At 38.3% G+C, this 18615-nt stretch overlaps 2 protein-coding genes across 10 annotated transcripts in view; one reads left to right on the forward strand and one right to left on the reverse strand.

Annotated features, from left to right (window-relative positions):
• The window catches only part of LOC100009083 (carbonic anhydrase 1), a 49851-nt gene extending 34063 nt beyond the window's left edge, over positions 1-15788 (reverse strand). For 3 of the 5 annotated variants that reach the window (XM_051844606.3, XM_051844608.3, XM_089335494.1), the window contains exon 1: positions 15630-15788. The gene's annotated coding sequence lies outside the window, so the exon portion shown is untranslated. The remainder of the gene's footprint in view (positions 1-15629) is intronic. The other 2 variants (XM_089335496.1, XM_089335495.1) reach the window with 1 other exon arrangement.
• The window catches only part of CA3 (carbonic anhydrase 3), a 105878-nt gene that overhangs the window by 27999 nt on the left and 59264 nt on the right, over positions 1-18615 (forward strand). For 2 of the 5 annotated variants that reach the window (XM_089335489.1, XM_089335488.1), the window contains exon 2: positions 7413-7552. The exons of the other annotated variants lie outside the window; for them this stretch is intronic. In XM_089335489.1, coding sequence (XP_089191615.1) covers positions 7474-7552 — 79 coding nt within the window. In that variant the 5' untranslated portion in view covers positions 7413-7473. The remainder of the gene's footprint in view (positions 1-7412; positions 7553-18615) is intronic. 5 annotated transcript variants of the gene reach the window in all.

Here is an 18615-nt window from a genome sequence, read left to right on the forward strand (position 1 = left end):
ACTGTCTGTAAGGCTTCTATTGAACTAATACAAAGATTGATGATAAATTGATGAATTTTGGAGAATTTTAGCATTGGTGTTGAATTCAGTAATATTAAAATGCAGCTACTGACATGGTGCTTGAACTGCAGTGCCTAGATGAGGCTAAATGAAGCACAACTTAATCTCTTCATCATAAGATGAACAAGGAACAAAACAAATGGTACCTTGGCAGTTGGATACTGTCTCAGGCACCACAACCTGTGGTTGTTGAAATTAGCAATGGATTGATTTTGTAACTCACAGTGGCTCGCACTGCTGTTGATGTCGATAGCTTGCCTTTCAAACATAATGGCTGTACCCAAAGCATTTAACCCACTCCCGGGAATGGTTGGAGAAAGTTTGTTTGCAATTCAGTGACCCATGGTTTCTTGGGTTGTAAAATAAGGGTTAGGCAGCACTGAATGTAGGAGGGGAGAGAATCACATTTGATCTCAATCTAGGTTACAAGTGGTACTGGCAGAATTCTTTCTCTCTTAAACTTTCTCAGCAGGGGCCAGATCTGTGGTGTAGTGAGTATAGATAGCCACCGCCTGCATCAGGGGCATCCCATAGCAGGGCCAGTTGGAGACCCAGTTGCTTGACTTTTTAAAAAAATATATTTATTTATTTATTTGAAAGTCAGAGTTACACAGAGAGAGGAGAGGCAGAGAGAGAGAGAGAGAGATAGAAGTCTTCCATCTGCTGGTTCACCCCCCAGTTGGCTGCAACAGCCGGAGCTATGCCAATCCAAAGCCAGGAGCCAGGAGTTTCTTCCAGGTCTCCCACGAGGGTGTAGGGGCCCAAGGACTTGGGCCATCTTCTACTGCTTTCCCAGGCCATAGCAGAGAGCTAGATCAGAAGTGGAACAGCTGGGACTTGGACCAGTGCCCATATGGGATGCGGGCACTGCAGATGGTGGCTTTACTGGCTACATGACAGTGCCTGTCCCCTACTTGCTTGACTTTTGATCTAGCTTCCTGCTGATGTGCCTGGTAAAGCAACAGAAGATGGCCCAAGTAGTTGTGCCTCTGCACCCATGTGGGAGACCTGGAAGAAGCTCCTGGTTCCTGGCTTCAGCCTGGCTCAGCCTTGTCCTTTGTGACCATTTGGGGAGTGAACCAGTGAATAGCAAATTTCTCTTTCTCTCTCCCTCTCTCTGTAACTCTGCCTTTCAAATAAATAAATAAATAACTCAATTTTTTTTTTCTCAGCATAAAAAAGGGCTGAAAACCCTTCAAAGGGGACATACCCTAGTTATATCCTGGAATAGCCATGTTTGAATTTTTTTTTTCCTTATACTGGATTCAGGTTTACTTGAATGTACGCCTGGTCTCTCACAGATGCCCTTTGGAACAACATTACTCTCCAAACCTCAGCCACAGTTCTCCAACCTGGACTCTGACCTTGTGTCTGATTTATTGTTGGCCTTACATCACAGCCACTGACTGCTGTCTGTCTCCAAACTCAGGACCTTGCCCTGCCCATCTCTTGCCTGCAGGCTCAGCCCAGATTCTAGTACAGGATTCTCTTTGCCCACTCTGTTCCATGACTTGATATTGACCATTGGTTGAGTCCAGGCCTAAATGACTACTTGGTCTGGGAGGCATACTTTGAGGGATTCAAGCCACAGACAGGGATTGCAGACTGGCTTTAGCTAAGAGCAAAGAGCATTGGGTGTTCTCTGGTGGTTAAAAAATGTAAAGAGAATGATCTGCCTAACTGAGAGGAAAGTGAAATCAGGATTGTGAGGCACTTACATGCCACACTAACAACTAATATGAAACCACCAACTCAGCTGACTTGGGTAGCATTTGCATCTTAAATTTCCCATGAATATAAAAAAATCACCTGTGGCTATTTTAATTTATAATATCAATTTAATTTTTTGAATGGGTATGCTCATAGGCTTCTAAATTCAAAGATATAAAGAGTAGAAAATAAGGACATATCTCCCACCCTCTGTCCCAGAGAGGACCAAAGATATTAATTTCATTCATATTCTTTTAGGGACACTTGACACACACACATGGGAATGATTTTGTGTATTATTAAGCACATTGAAAAAATACAAATATTGTCCATACATTTTTTATCTTTTCTTAATATGTTATCTTTTATTTTTGTCATATCACTGGGTTAAGAGTGTTTCCTTTCTTTCTTTTCTTTTTTTTTTTTTTGATTACAATATTTTTATTGATTGCCTTTATTTAGCCAGTGCCCAGCTGATGGACATTTAGATGATTTCTAGCCCTTTGACATGATGTTGAAATTAATGATATTACTTACATACTGAGAGGAACATTATGGGATAAGTGAAACAGTGATAAAACAAACACTTTGTATGTGTGCAGATTTTTGCTCTTCTTAATATACTCTCACCTTCTTTTTACTTAGATTCTTATAATGGTCTTGAAAAGGAGGCATAGGGAATATATATCTATTTACATGAGAAAAAATACATATATAGAGAGAGGTGAGGTGAGAGCTTTCTTTAATGAGAAAGTTAAGCAGAAGGAAATTCATCATTTGGATACATCCCAGGAGAGTGCTTTTTAACAGAGCAATTTTTGCTTCCAAGAAAGTTGAAAAAACTAAAATCTTGTTGAGACAATTTTTGGTCTTTAGTACTAAAAACATCTGCTTTCTAACACATATGAAAAATGAAAGAAAACAGGTACAGGCATTTGGTATAGCAGTTAGTTAAGACACAGATTGGGCTAAGTGCATCCCTCTATCAGAGTGTCCGAGTCCTGGCTCTGCTCCTGACTCCAGCTTCCTGCTAATGTATACCCAAGGAGGAGGTAGTGATGGTTCAAGTACTTGGATCCTTGCCACCCTTGTGGGAGACCTGGATTGAGTTACCGGGCCCTGGCTTTAGACTGTTAACAGGTGTTTGGAGGATTTAACCAGCATATGGGAGATCTCTGTGTGTCTCACTCTGTTTCTCTTTTAAATGAGTAAGTAAATAAGAAAACTTAAAAAAATTGAAGAAAAAAGGAAAGGAACAAGGAAGACAGGAACACTTTCAAGTATGCTGATGAAAAGCTCTCTAGAAAAATTTTAGTGTTGAATCTGAAGAGAGAAAACCAGAGCTCTGAGGACAGTGTTGACAGCAATAAATAGCAAAGCAGAAACCTTAGATCACTGATATCAGAGAAAAACTGCCAAGGATGAAGGGTTGATATGCAGACACACAGAGAAACCTCATTCCAAATTTGCTTTTTTTAACTGTAAGAGTGATCATACTACAGCGCGGTGCGCCGGCCGCAGCGCGCCAGCTGCGGCGGCCATTGGAGGGTGAACCAACGACAAAGGAAGACCTTTCTCTCTGTCTCTCTCTCTCTCACTGTCCACTCTGCCTGTCAAAAAAAAAAAAAAAAAAAAAAAAAAAAAAAAAAAAAAAAAAGAGTGATCATACAAAGCTTAGTGAGCAACCAGACATCCATTATGCACTTATTTAATTATATAGCTTTAAACATTTTACTTCCAAAATAAATGTGTTTATTTATCAAAAGTATAAGTAAGCAAAAAAATGTTAAATCTGTCTAAGAGCTAGTATATAAAATTTAAAATATGCATAACAATGCAACATATAGCACCTGGATCGATATCCTGTAGTAATAACATAAATACTATACTTGGGAAAAGTAACCACCAAGTTCAGGTGATTGTATCCCCTAAGGAGGAAAACAAGGAAAGAAAAGGGAGGCATTGTTTAAAGACTTTCACTGTATTCAAGTTCTTATTTATTTATTTTAAATGAAGCAAGTACACCAGGTAGAAACCAAAGGAACTGTTTTCAAGATGGATTTGGTGAGAGCAGAGGCCAAAGTAAAGCTGGCTGAGGGCCCAGGTTACACTTGTAGTAACATGGGGAATATTTAGCCTGTTAGTTCACAAAGCACAATATAGCACCTTGAACCCCATGAGATAGGAAAGAAATGAAGTGTCACTTGAAACGGTGCCATTTTGCAGGTGGGAGCACTCATGGATTGTGCCTTACTCACATTCCGGTAACAGTTATCAGCAGCCAAGGTGGAGGGGAAGTGCCTGTTAAAAATGGCTTCTGACGTAAGAAAGGCCCTAGCAGGAAGGCCAGGTGGAAGAACAAGAGCAGACATGTCTCTGAGTGCGTGAAACATGCGGAAGGATTCCACTAGTTAACTGGAGGAAGTTTTGATTGAGGTGAGGGTGTGGGGAGACACTATTCCTGCAAGCCGGAGCTATGAATCAATGACCTCATTTGGTAGATGAGGCCTAGGGAAATTCAACTAGCAAAAATAGAAATACCTGTAGTAGCTAACACATAAATAAAAATAAGATGCAACCAAATGTAAGTGATGATATAAGAGCCCTTTTTATTTTGATTGGTGGAGAGGGCTTGAAAGGAGGAAGAAACAGAGTCTCAAACTCAGAGAATGGCTGGCCTGAAGGTAGAAGGGGGGAAGGAAGTGGAACTGGAGAAGCAGGAGAGGTTATTTTTATATTTATCTTTATCTGTGCAAAAACTCAGAAGCTCCATTCAATGGTATTTCATGTATTGTTGACAGTTTAGTAAAAGTTATAACATAGTCTCATTGCATTCAGGCTCATGCTAATGTAGTGCATCTATTGCCACAGACCATCGGCTTCCATGATGATTTCCCAGGGTGCTGGTGCTGTGGTGAAGCCAGTGAAGCTGTCCCCTACAACAACAGCATCACATGTTGGAGTGCTGGTTGGAGTACTGACTGCACTGTTTCCAATCCACTCATTGCTAATGCTCCTGGGAAAGTAGTGGAAGATGGTCCAAGTGCTTGGGCTCCTGCTACCCATGTGGGAGGCCTGGATGGAGTTCTAGGCTCTTGGCTTCAGCTTGGTCCAGCTCCAGCTATGGCAGCCATTTGGGGAAAAAACCAACAGGGGGGAAGATCTCTCTTTGTCTATTACTCTGCCTTTCAAAGAAATAAAATCTTCTTCAAAAAGATACCCTGGGACCTGCTCCCCTCCCACAGATATTCAGGGTAAGACTGGCTGGCTGAAAACCCATTTACTAATATTAAATATGATATATTAATGAGGACACTGCATTCCTTGGAGGGACATGGAGAACATGTGCTGATATTCTATCCTGATCATGGTCCTGGTTGTAGCATTTGGTTAAAAATAAGAAATTTAAAAACAAAACAAGAGGTAAAGATATAGAAAAAATGGTTCAACTATCATTATATTCTTTCAGTCAGTCCTTGGGAACAGATTCCACAGCTTTTTGTCTATTAATCCTTCCAGAAGATTACAGAATATGAAATTTTGTAGCCTTATACCACTTTTGAACTTACTTGCTTGACATATTCACTAACTCTTTGTCTTAAAGGAAAATCAAGCCAAAAATGACAAACATTGCATATGTAAAATATGTTTAAAAGATAATAAAGGAGAAAAAGTTGAATAAATAATGTATGTTAAGCACTTAGTGCAATGTCTGAGATGCAGGGGCTCACTGAGGGGGAGCTCCAATTGGATTCCACTTCCTGCTTTCTTCTCTGAACCACTGCTATTTATCACTGATTCTGCATCTCTGGGCAGACAGTACACAACTCTGTAGTCTAGAGTTCATAGCAAATCATACACAGAGACAAGATGGTACTTTTTCATTGCTACTGTAACAAATTACCAAAACTTCAGTGGCTTAAAACAATATAAATTTCTGAACTTTTTGCTTCCAGAGGTCAGAAGACTGAAATGCACATTAGTGCTAAATTCAGCATGGTGGCAGCGTGGCATTCTATCTGACAGCTCTGGGTGAAATCTGTTTCCTTGTCTTTTCAAGTTTCCAGAAGCTGTCTGGATTTCTTAGCTCCTGGCTCCTTCACCCCCTTCATAACCAGCAACAAAGAATCTTCTCTCTCTATCTCTTCTCTTTCCCCCTTATAAGACCATTGTGATTACATGGTGCCCATCACCTGGATGATTCAGAATGATCTTTCTATGTCAGGACATTTAATTTAATCACATCTCCAAAGTCTCTCTTGCCATGTAAGATTACTTATTCCCAGGTTCTGAGGTTTATATGTGGACATCTTTGGGGGCCATTATTTAGTCTACCATAGATGGGGAGCACAGAACAGCTTCTCAAGGACTCATTGAATGATGGTGGATAGAGGTGGAGGTGGATAGGGTATCAATAGGAAATAGGTCAAGTGGGGAAAAGAGATGAATTTCAGGCCTGGTGTGATTGGATACACATATTTGGGGGGGAGATTCAAGGAAAATAGTTGCATATTGAACAGAGAAATATGAAGAGATTTTACTTTCTGAAATGTGGGCACAACTGTGTGTGTGTGTGTGTGTGTGTAAAGAGAAATAGCAAGGAGAGTTAGTGGTGGTTGAAATAATGTGATAAACTAATACTTTTGTTACTAATGAAAGAGTATCATTTTTTAGATAGCATTCAATTAACTAGCTGAAGTAGCAGAAAGGTGTTCTAATTGGTCATCTATTAACTCTATTGAATTTTGTAGGCAAATAGCATGTTATGCATTATTTTGAGGAAAATGCTAATATTAACAAAAGATACATGAGAAGAAGTGATTCTGAAGAACTAAAAATATGTGTTTTGGCAGAATTGTGTAGGCTATTCACCTTTAATTCCCCTGTGGCACAGTAGCAGCAAGGTGAGTCAGATTGATTTTGAAGTGAATTTTATTTTTATAAGGGCTATTAAGTCTACAAAGGTTTGCTTAGTCATCATTTTGTGGCATGCCCATTCACTTAAAATGTAAGGAAAATGTGAAGGGAACATTTTCTTTTCTCAGCACTTTTGCTTCACATAGCCCTTTGTTAATTTTATTATTAATGAGAGAAACTCCAGTTTTTCAATAGTTAATTTTAAAACAAACCTTTTTCCATATCTTTTCAACCCTTGAAGTGCCATGCACAGAGCACAACATAATAAATATATCTGCTCATGCAAGTGATGAATGTTGTTAAGTGTTCCATTTGATAATCAGTTAAGAAGTGCAGGTTTACATGCATTCAAGGCACATCTGTGAAAATGTTTCTCCTTTAAGTACAAACTTATCTACTCAGTCTTTTTGCTAAAAGGCCAGTACTGTCAGAGTGACTTGACCACACTCTGAATTCTTTGTACCACCAGATGAACCAATGATTGTTTTTCTCTTGCCTCCTACATGTTGGTTCTTGGTGCCACCAATATTGAATAGGTCAGAGTTCAGGCCCACCTACCAGGAGTTATCTCTGTCACTTGCCCTCTCACTAGGTTCCCATTCATGTCGATTTCATTTCTGCAACCCTTCTGGCATGCCTTTCAATCTTCTCATTCGATTGTCATCACTTCTCACCTGCTGGCATAAAATTGCTTGTCTCCTTGCCTGAGTCTTTTTTTCCATCAGCTCCAGTTCAAAGTCTTACTGAAGTATAATATCCCTGAAGCCAGTTCCGGTGAGCTCATTCATGGTCCATGGACTTTCAACAACTTCCCATGGTTTTGCAATGAAAGGGGAACACCACCACCTCAAATCTACTTTTCTAGGTTTGTGTTTTTACATTCCTTTTGTGTTGTACAAATATATACTTATTTGTCCTACCAGAAGATGTGATCCTTGAAATCAGAGATCCAATCTTTTCAATCCTAGAAATCATTCATCATCTTTCATAAAAACTAAATAAATATTTATTAGATAATAGATTGAGCAAACAAGTGAATTGATTATATTAACTTATTTCCATGGGAGTTAGTGATGATGTGAACAAACAGTTTGAGCCCACTCAGAATAAGATCTCTTTGGAACTGGAATACTAGAATTTCAATCAGAGAAGACTATTAACAATATGCACCAAGTTATGAAAAATCTAGTTTGTCCAAAACATGCCAGAATATTCATACATCATTTTCATGAAATAGATACCATCTCTTTACCTAAGACTTGGTCTAAACTTAGTAGCAGAAAACTGAAACCTCCTAACTGGAGAATAAGTAAGTTTCAATTTTTAATATATCATAAATTGTGACAGAACTTGGAGTATCAAGTTAGCTCAAGCATTAGCCACCCTTCAGTGCCAATGAGGGGCATGTGGAGACAGAGGTCCTGGGTGGGTGTGATGCTCAGATTCTAATCACAGTACTGACAGCAACAACTGCATCGTGGCTCAGAAGGCAGCCCTCTGCTCTCCATCTATGGCCAAGAGATGGATGAGAAAAGCTGCAACAGCTAAGAGAGTAAAGATGAGATGGGGCAATGGGTGGTCAGATACAGTTTGAGGGGAAGATTTAGGTCTTGGTTGAAGATGCAATTGAATTGTTTGAAGCACATTGATCATTATCAATCTATGGAAGGGTAGGGAATGTAAGAGTGTTACATGAGTTATGTGTAAGGATAAATGTTGTTTCAGAAACAAATTACCTGGTGAGTTATCTTACAGGTGCCACATTTCATAACAACATGAAAAAATTGCAGACCCATAAATCTAGAAGCACATAGCATCAGCTCCACCATAATGGATGATGAAAGGCGAGATTAAATGATTCTGAAACTTTGCCTGACCTGATAAACCTCTGTGACTTAAGAAAGTAAACCCGGCTTGGCTGGCCACAGCCTCTCTAATATTATGGCAAAAGGAATTTCTCACATTGCAGGCTTTGGAAACCAAATATGGTTTTCTGTCAACAGTATTCCACACTCATCCATACACAGAGCTTTTGCTTTAAAAATTAGTGTATGGATGAATTGGTAAACCACTTTATTCAGTTTGCTGGTGTTTTATCCTAAATCAACTTCACTTAATTCCATGGCGTGAAACAGGAAACATTCAAATTACGTGATTGGAAAAAAGAAAAACAAATTTAAGGATAAATTCTACTGCACATGAAAATTGGCTTCTTGGTCCTTTTAAGCCAGTGGCTCTCAAATACAAAAATCTTTTTTTTTTTTTTTTTTTGGACAGGCAGAGTGGATAGTGAGAGAGAGAGACAGAGAGAATGGTCTTCCTTTTGCCGTTGGTTCACCCTCCAATGGCCGCCACAGCAGGAGCGCTGCGGCCGGCACACCGCGCTGATCCAATGGCAGGAACCAGGTACTTATCCTGGTCTCCCATGGGGTGCAGGGCCCAAGGACTTGGGCCATCCTCCTCTGCACTCCCGGGCCATAGCAGAGAGCTGGCCTGGAAGAGGGGCAACTGGGACAGAATCCGGCACCCCGACCGGGACTAGAACCCGGTGTGCCGGCGCCACAAGGCGGAGGATTAGCCTAGTGAGCCGCAGCGCCGGCCGAAATACAAAACTCTTAAAACAGTGTCCAACCTCACCATCAGAGTGTCTGGGTCGGTAGGTTTGGGATGAAAGCTGAGGATCTGCATTTCTAGCAAATTCCAAGGTGATGCCGCTGCTGGCTAGGAACTCCATAGAGAACCATCACCTTACAAGTATTCCTTACATCCCCTTTATTAGAAGTGACTGAGATTTCTAGAAGCAAGAATAGAAAGACAAGCAAGATATTCAGAAGTCATACCCGGTACTGAGATTGAGGGTAGGTAGTTTAAGCAAAATCAAGACTGAAACCAAGCTCTCTGTTTCACTTTGTATGCTGTGATACCATTTTGCATATTATATAAGACAAAACACTGAAAAAATCCAAAAGATGTAAGCATAATTAAAAATTATTTATTTATTTGTATGTAGGTAGAGGGAGTTTAGAAGAGATTTAAATAACCCTGTCAGGTTCATTGACTCTTCCCCTTAGAGTTAGCTGATTCTGTGGTTTGATCCTGGTGTTTGGGGGTTCTATCTTGCCTATAATCTGAACTTAAGCTTCTGGTTTGATACTGAGCCTGCTGCTCCAGGCTGTCCAGGTCTGTCATTCTTAACTATTTTTGGTCATGCATTCTTTGAAAATCTGATGAAAGTTACGTCTGACTCCTGACAACAATTATACTCTAAGGAACATGCATGTGAGCACACATAGGTACACACACACACTCACAATTTCAAATACAGTTTCAAGACTTTAATATCATACACTCCCAAGCAGAAGTCAGCCTCGTTGAGACAGCATACTAAATCACATGTCACTAATCTTGTCTTGCTCTCTGGGGCACTAGAATCCTGACTGCAATAGTCAGGTTAGGTCCACCCAATGCAAATATTTGTCCAAAGCAATACTCAGAGAAGTACTATGATTTACAATTTTATGAGAAAAATAAAATCATTTTCTGAGCGTGAGTGAGGCTACTTGAGGCAGTGAGAATAATATAGATTTCACTATCGCGATAAGGGCTGAATTGCCTCATTGAATTACAAAGCAGCAAAGCTCTGTTATTTACTTGTAGTTCCTCTTTACTGAAGAATGTTTTTTTTTTTAACTTTTATTTAATGAATATAAATTTCCAAAGTACAGCTTATGGATTACAATGGCTTCCCCCCCATACCGTCCCTCCCACCCACAGCCCTCCCCTTTCCCATTCCCTCTCCCCTTCCATTCACATGAGGATTCATTTTCGATTCTCTTTATATACAGAAGATCAGTTTAGCATACATTAAGTAAAGATTTCAACAGTTTGCTCCCACACAGAAACATAAAGTGAAAAATAATAGATGATTTTTTAAATGATGATGAAATCAGATCAGACCTATTGTCATGTTTAATCCCAGTGAGAGTCAAGTTGGGAATTGATAATTTCTTCTTCTTCTTCTTTTTTTTTTTTTTTACAGAAGATCAGTTTAGTATACATTAAGTAAAGATTTCAACAGTTTGCACCCCCATAGAAACACAAAGTGAAATATACTGTTTGAGTACTCGTTATAGCATTAAGTCTCAATGTACAGCACATTAAGGACAGAGATCCTACATGAGGAGTAAGTGCACAGTGACTCCTGTTGTTGACTTTACAAATTGACACTCCTGTTTATGGCATCAGTAATCTCCCTATGCACCAGTCATGAGTTTCCAAGGCTATGGAAGCCCCTTGAGTTCTCCGACTCTTATCTTGTTTAGACAAGGTCATAGTCAAAGTGGAGGTTCTCTCCTCCCTTCAGAGAAAGGTACCTCCCTGAAGAATGTTTAAATGCCTGTATTCATTGTGGCTAAAAGAACAGTAGCCTGCATTCCACAGATTATTTCAAATTCAGCCATCAAACATTCATTAAATACTGGCTGTGTGTCAGTCCCTAAGATGAGTGTTGTGAATCAAAATATGAGTATACTTTTCACTTGTTGAACATTATGGTGAGTGGTGCATTAAGCATGTGATTATAAAGTAAATTGAAAGTATGTTTATTGCAAAAATTAAAGAGAAAAAAGAAAGATAGGTAGGAAGGGGGATAAGGAGAGAGGGAAGGAAGTATGGTTATCTTCTTAGAACTATATGAAATACATGAAATTTGTTCTCCATTAATAAAATTTTAATAAATAATCATATAGTAAAAGAAAAAAGGATTTTGAGGAAAGAAAAGAAGGGAGGGATAATTTCTTTAAATCACGAACTCTCATAATAGAAACTGTATTATAATTCATATACTCTTGAAAATTACATTTATTAATAGCATTGTCTGTATTAATAAGGACATTATTTTGGAAAAATATGAGTGAGGATTGCATAGTGTAGTACAAAAAAGCGACATACAAGTAAATAATGATCAATGGTATTGCTACTTCCTCAAGGGTGGCACCCAGGCTAATGGAGTCACATTTATGGGGACTATAGAAAGTTCATGGAAAAGGGAACTGAAAAATTATTTCTTGGCACAAAAATTTGAAATCCATGCATAGTTTTTTATAATTTTTTATAATTTGCATTTGAAGACCTTTCATATATATTTTTAAAGATTTATTTATTTATTTGAAAGTCAGAGTTACAGAGAGAGGAGAGGCAGAGAGAGATGCTCCATCCACTGGTTCACTCCCCAGTTGGCTGTAATGTCCAGAGCTGCACCGATTCAAAGTTAGGAGCCAAGAGCTTCTTCCAGGTCTCCCATGTGGATGCAGGGGACCAAGGATTTGGGCCATCTTCCACTGCCTTCCCAGGCCATAGCAGAGAGCTGGATTGGAAATGGAGCAGCCAAGACTCGAACCAGCACCCAAATGGGGTGCCAGCACTTCAGGTGGTAGCTTTTAGCAGCTATGCGACAGTGCCGGCCCCGACCTTTCATATATTATTACCCCAAATCTTCAAAACAATTATTGTGGTAGGTTTGCTGTTATTCTCATTTTACGTGAGAGGAAATGAAGTGCCAGAGAAGTAGGATAAATTGATCATATACCACAGCAGAACTGAAGTTCAGGCTTAAATCCAGAGATAACCAAGGTTTTTAGGAGACTTCCTTTAAAAACAAGCGTGTGCTTCACATCCTTTAGACGGCTATGAAAAACGAAAACCATGAATAACCAAGTAAAAACCCACCAGAAAATAACAAATGTTGTCTATGAAGTGGACAAACTTGAAGCCTTAAGCATTTCTGTTGGGAATGTAAAATGGTGTAGCCACCATGGAGAATGATATGGCATTCCTTAGAATGTTAAACATGGGGTGGGTGTTTGGTGTAGTGATTAAAACACCACTTGGGATGTCTGGTTTTGACACTAGGCTCCATTCCTGATTCTAGTTTCCTGCCAACAGACACACTGGGAGGTTCAAGTATTTGGGTCCCTGCCATCCCTGTAGGAGGCCTTGATTGAGTTCCAGGATCCTGAATTTGGCCTGGCCCAGCCCTGGCTATTGAAAGCATTTGGAAAGTAAACCAGCAGATGGTAGGTCTCTGTCTGCCTATCTATCTGTCTCTCTTTTTCAAATAAAAAAAATAATTAACTAAAAAAGTAAACATAGAGCTACCATATTGTCCAGCAGTTCTGCTTTGCAGTATAAATCTGAAAGAAGGGAGAACAAGGTCTTCACAGATATTTGTGCACCTATATTTATAACACTAATATTCTTGATAACCAAAAGCTAGGAACAAAACATGTACATATTGACAGATTAATGGATAAACAAAATGTGGTAGATGCATACAGTAGAAACTTATTCAGTCTTTAAAGAAAAAAATACATTTGACAACACAAATCAACCATGAAGACACAATGCTAAGTGAAATAAGCAGACACAAAAGGACAAATATTGTATGATTCCATTTATATTAGGTAATTAGAATAGAGTCATAAGATAATGGTTACCAGAAGCTCAGGGAGGGAGGAATGGGGAGTTATTGCTTAACGGGTTAAGAATTTCAGTATAAGAAGATAAAGGAGTTCTGGAATAAACACAAGTGTTGGTTTCACAACAATGTCAATGCGTTTAATGCCATAGAACTAAATGTAAGTTAAAATGTTTAAAATTCTAATTTTACAACAAAAGACTTTTATAACTAATAATAAAAGTGAGTAAAATGAAAGTCTATTTAGGACAAGAAAAAAGCCATAATAAACATTAAAAATGTTAAACACACAAAAAAACATGAAATCAGAAAATAATAGAATATTTTATATTAACTAACTGCCTGACACCATTCTATCAATGCTCTATCTGCATTTCAGGTCCATGGAATCCTCAACTGTCTTCAAAAGGCAAAAAATTTATATCATTTTCTATAGAGAAAACAGAAAGATACCTTAGTCTTACTTTTGGCATGGTTGATTAATTTTTGTTATTATAGTGAGATGTAGAATACTTCATACACGTTTGAAGTATTGGTACAGACTTGTGCCTTAATACACAGGATTCATTAATTTTGTACACTTTCCTCCAAAAATTTAAATGCATGATGTTATTTTAATAGTAAATAAAACACCCTCAGATATATTCCTGAGGAGATAGAACTTCTGACTTGATTAGGTGTCCAATGAGAATCAGATTCTCTGCCTACAGTTTTACATACTTGTTGAAGTTATTTTCATGGATTAGTTCTGTCTCTGTACATTTCACAATCTGTTTAACAACTATACATTTCTGAAGCTGGATGCCATTAGGATACTTTCACATTTTGTTGTGACTGTGGCTGTACATATTTATTTTGGCACAATGGGTGCTACCCAGGATGGCTAGATTATTAACATACATAAATTACTGTGAATCAAATAAATACATACCATTAAAGCCAAACTAAAATTATTCTCTATTATACTTTCTGCATCTGAACCTCGAAAATGCCTGCAACCTCTATACCACCACGTAACACAGGAAATAAGATGCTGGGAAGTCAGAATAAAATGATAATAGACTTGATTGATTGAGGTTAAATATTTTTGTCAGTGTATGACTACATGAACATATTTCTAGGGCCCTACAGGAATCTTGGAAGAGGATCAAGCAAGTGAATGTTTCTAAAGCTTCAGTATCATTATGTTCACAAAACTCCAACTCTGATTAAGTTGATCTGAGTCCAATAATGTTGCTTCTTCTTGCTACTTTTCCACCTCAGATAATTATCAACTGCTGCAGTAAGAACAATGATCAAAACCCAACTAGACAGAATACAAAAGCAGCTCTGGCTGAGGAAGGGTCCACGGTGAAGAATTCACCTGTACCGGGACTGCACTGCTATATCATGTGTTTTATTGCCACTCTCAGAAAATTGACAGTGCCAGCTCTGTCCCACTACCACTTCTAATTCTGTCCCAATCAGCTGTCCTATATTACCTATGGTTCCATAGAAGAATTGTTTCTTTTTCTCTCTTTTTAAAAATAATAGTGATTACAATAAGTAGAACAAATGGAAACATTAGCACAAACGTTGGCATGAGGGAAACAATGAATAAAACAAGTAAAATCATCCCAAGAGACTTATGTGCTCTAAAGAAATTTGAATCTCCTTGAGGGAAACTTCAACAAGACAGATGAGCCATGACAGCAACTCTGAGAAACAGATATATTTTTATCCAGTTCTATAATCCTAGTTTTTAACATGGAGTATTTAGTCCAATTACTTGTAATGCTATTCTTATAGTTTTATAGCTATGATTTTGTCATTTTACTGATATTTTACTCTTTTTATGTTCTATGTATTTTCTTTTCTTTCTTTTGGATTCATCAAATACATTTTTCAGCATTTCGTGCATTACTTATTATATAATTCTTTCCATTATTCTCCTACAAAGTTAGATTATGTCATGCATGCCTGAGTTTACACATTTTAGTATGTCATTACTTTTATCATTTCCCAATACTGCTAGGATGCTATAATTAGGACACTATATACCACTATTTTTCTGAATCTGTATATATGAAATACATGAAATTTATATACCTTAAATAAAATTTAAAAAAGACTTATTGTAAAACATAATAACTTTACAAAAACTAGCTTTTACTATAAATCTTTTTTTTTTTTGAGGGCTTAGAAACATCATTTATTAGCTATGACAGGGAAGATGAACAGTAACCATTGTGAAATAGGATGAAAACCATCTTCTTATTTAAAGGCTTAAATGTGAATCGTTTAAATATATTCATTAAAAGATAAAGATTGACAAAGTGAGTATAATAACAATATTCGGCTACCTCTTGTCTTTTGGACATTCACTAAATATACTGATTCAGACAAGTTCAAATAAAGACTCTGTTAGTGGCCGTACACAACACACAGATGCTCAGCTAGATGAAAGGCAGAACATTTTGTTACTTACAGCTCCAAAGGGCAGAAGGCAGCCAGGCAGGGCCACACAGGGGAAGGTAGCTGAGGACCGAGTACAAGCAAACTCTAGTGGAAGGTAGTAACTTATATAGGCCAAGCAAGGTAGGGTGAGCTTATTTCGTAGGTTCCCCATTGATTGGCTGATTTGAATAATTTTGGAGGGATCTGGGACATGGAGGATGTAATAGTTGTTTGGGGTCTGGCCCTGTGATGATTAGGGCAGGTAAAGAGGGACTCCAAATGTGAAAGCCCGATAAGGGAAATGGTTGCAATGTGGACTTAATCAGCTACTCCAGAAGGGGAACTGAAAACTAGATCAAGACAGCACATAAAAAGGGAGGAAAACACATATAAAATATATAGTAATTGATATCTTTACATACATCAGCTTTTAGCTCAGTTATTTGGGGTATTTGAGTGGCCCAAAGATTTGAGATTTCTAGAGAATAGAGGATAGGGTCTGCAAAATTTTCCAGTGATAGAATAAATTGTGCACAGGAAACATGTTATTATGATAGTACAAAGAAAGGAACCAAGTAGAATCATGAAGGGTTCCTGAAGGCTGGCTTGTAACCAGAATCCCCATTTGTTTGATGTTAACAAGGAAAGTGAATTAGTTCTGACAAGGGCCTCCGGGAATCTTTTATTTGTACTACAGGTGTATTAAACAGATGAGTTATGTTTGTTTTTATCATATTATTTAGTGATCCAAGAGTTCTAATTGAGTGGTCATTTCATGATATTGTTGGCCTACATACAATAAGAAGCACTAATAACATAACAAACACATCATTAACTAGTCAATAGATAATTAAAAACAAATTTATGGTCAAATTTTTTTTTACCAGGGTTCCTTGGCCTTGATAAATCAGGCCTAATATCTGTTATACTTAAAAAAAATAAAAAGTATTTGGGTTCTGGACATTCGTAGATTATAGTCAATGATTTTTTGATGTTGAGTTATAGCAATGGTCCCTCTGACCATTACAGAAAGTCCTAGAGTACTGGGAAATTCTGATAGTATAGGCATTATTATGGCACATCAGTGGAATTTGGCAGAGACAGAGGAAAAATGATTAACATTTATATTTATGGGAAGGCCTAGAGAGGCCAGAATGCATCAATGTAGTTCCTGCTTGGAAGTAACAGAACAGGAAAATTGAGAAGACGAGAATTTTTGTTTTTTGTACCATAATGTAATTCTGTGATTTTATATTTTGATGAAAATTTATTTATTTGAAAAGGAGGGAGAGAATGAGAGAGAGAGAGAGGGAAGGAGGGAAAGGGAGAGAGAGAGGGAGGGAGGGAGAGGGAGAAGGGGAAGAGAGAGAGAGAGAGAGAGAGAGAGAGACTATCTTTGATTTACTGCTTCACTCCCTAAATGCCTGCACTGGCTGGGCCAGGCTGAAGTCAGGAGTCTGGAACTCAATCTAGGCGTCCCACATGGGAGGCAGGGACACAAGTACTTGAGCCATCATGAGCTGCTGCCCAGGATGCACATTAGCAGAAACTTGGATCTTCAGAAGGGAGTAGACAGGACTAAAGTCCACCCTCTCTGATATGGGATGTTGGCATTCATAATGCCAACTTAACTGCTTTGTCAAACACCTGCTCCTGGATGCTACTGTTTTTATTGGAAAACTGTATCTCACTGCAGGTTATCAGGAATTACTAAAGAATGGAATAAAAGGGAGACAGTGATTTTTCTTAAGTGTATGCAAGGGTAAAGAGCTGTTTATTGGGTAACTCACAGGAAACATGAAAGTCATTGTTACCCACCATAGGTTGAGGGGAGAAGATATAGGGAAGGTGACAATTTAGAAAAGGTTTTAATTTCCCAATATTTTTCATCCCTTGGGATAAAGCAATTGGGTAAACGTACGATGTAGGATATGTGGAAGCAGACTGATGGCAAATCCAACAGTTAAGAATAGTCAATGAGTTTGGATTCTACTTGCCATGTAGTCTTTTGAAGAGCAAGTTCAATAAAAGTTGTTAGGGTAGGAGCAACTTAAATGAAGGTTGGGATACTAAATATGAAGGAAAGAGAATGAAGGGAATGAATGACTGATCTAAGCAGTTGGAGGCCAGCAGAATTCTCCTGTAATACTTAGGAGAGGCCAGAGATGGAGATGTGGTAAGGTTACTCTGCAGCATTAGAGGTGAGTGGCAGTATCTTAGAAGCGTGAATCTTGAAAACATGGAGAAATTGGCCTTGGTCCCACAGGAGCCTAACCGAATGAGGTTGAATTACAATTATAGGGGGGAAGAACTCACAGTTTTTGAGTGTAAGAATATTACAGTGCAATGTTGAGCTGTGGTGTAAGCAGACTCCAATGCCTGGAAAGTCAGACAAGGTAGGTTCCACCAAACTTAACTCAGCAGTATAATGAATAACTGGAGAATCAACAGTCTGGAGTCTCTTGTGGATGTTGAAACTTTCAAAGTTCCAATGTAGTCAGAACTCCTGGCAGGAAGTCGAGAGGTAGTTTGGGAGGAGAAGTCATCTCTAACAATGAAGTATTAGCCTGGAATGATGGAGTGCCAGAGTATCTATCACACATAAATATTTGGGTTGCTCTGCATCATATTTTTTGTAGCTCTATGATCTTATATGATTCTGAATATTTGCTGTTGATGTAAATTAGTGTAAAAGATTTGAACCAAAGCCAATAAGTCCTGGGCTCTGGGTGACTCTCAGGGCTATAGTTGAGATCACATGTAAGGACTCAGTGTATTAATGGAATTTACAATTATTGGGATAAGATACTTGAAATTGTAACATTCTATAATCCTAAGTGCCATAGATGTAATATAAGGCATCTGGTCATTTTGAGGTAGCAGAGGTTTAGATGGAAGTTAATGAGCATTGAATTTAATGGAAGAGCTCATGGGAAGCTATGATGATTGCTTCTATTAGAGGCTAAAATTTGGAAATTCAGATGGAATTGTGGATTAGGATCTCTGAAGTGGTTATC

The sequence above is a fragment of the Oryctolagus cuniculus genome, chromosome 6 (assembly GCF_051225735.1).
Source record: "Oryctolagus cuniculus isolate XC-2025 breed Fujian yellow rabbit chromosome 6, ASM5122573v1, whole genome shotgun sequence".
Taxonomy (NCBI): domain Eukaryota; kingdom Metazoa; phylum Chordata; class Mammalia; order Lagomorpha; family Leporidae; genus Oryctolagus; species Oryctolagus cuniculus.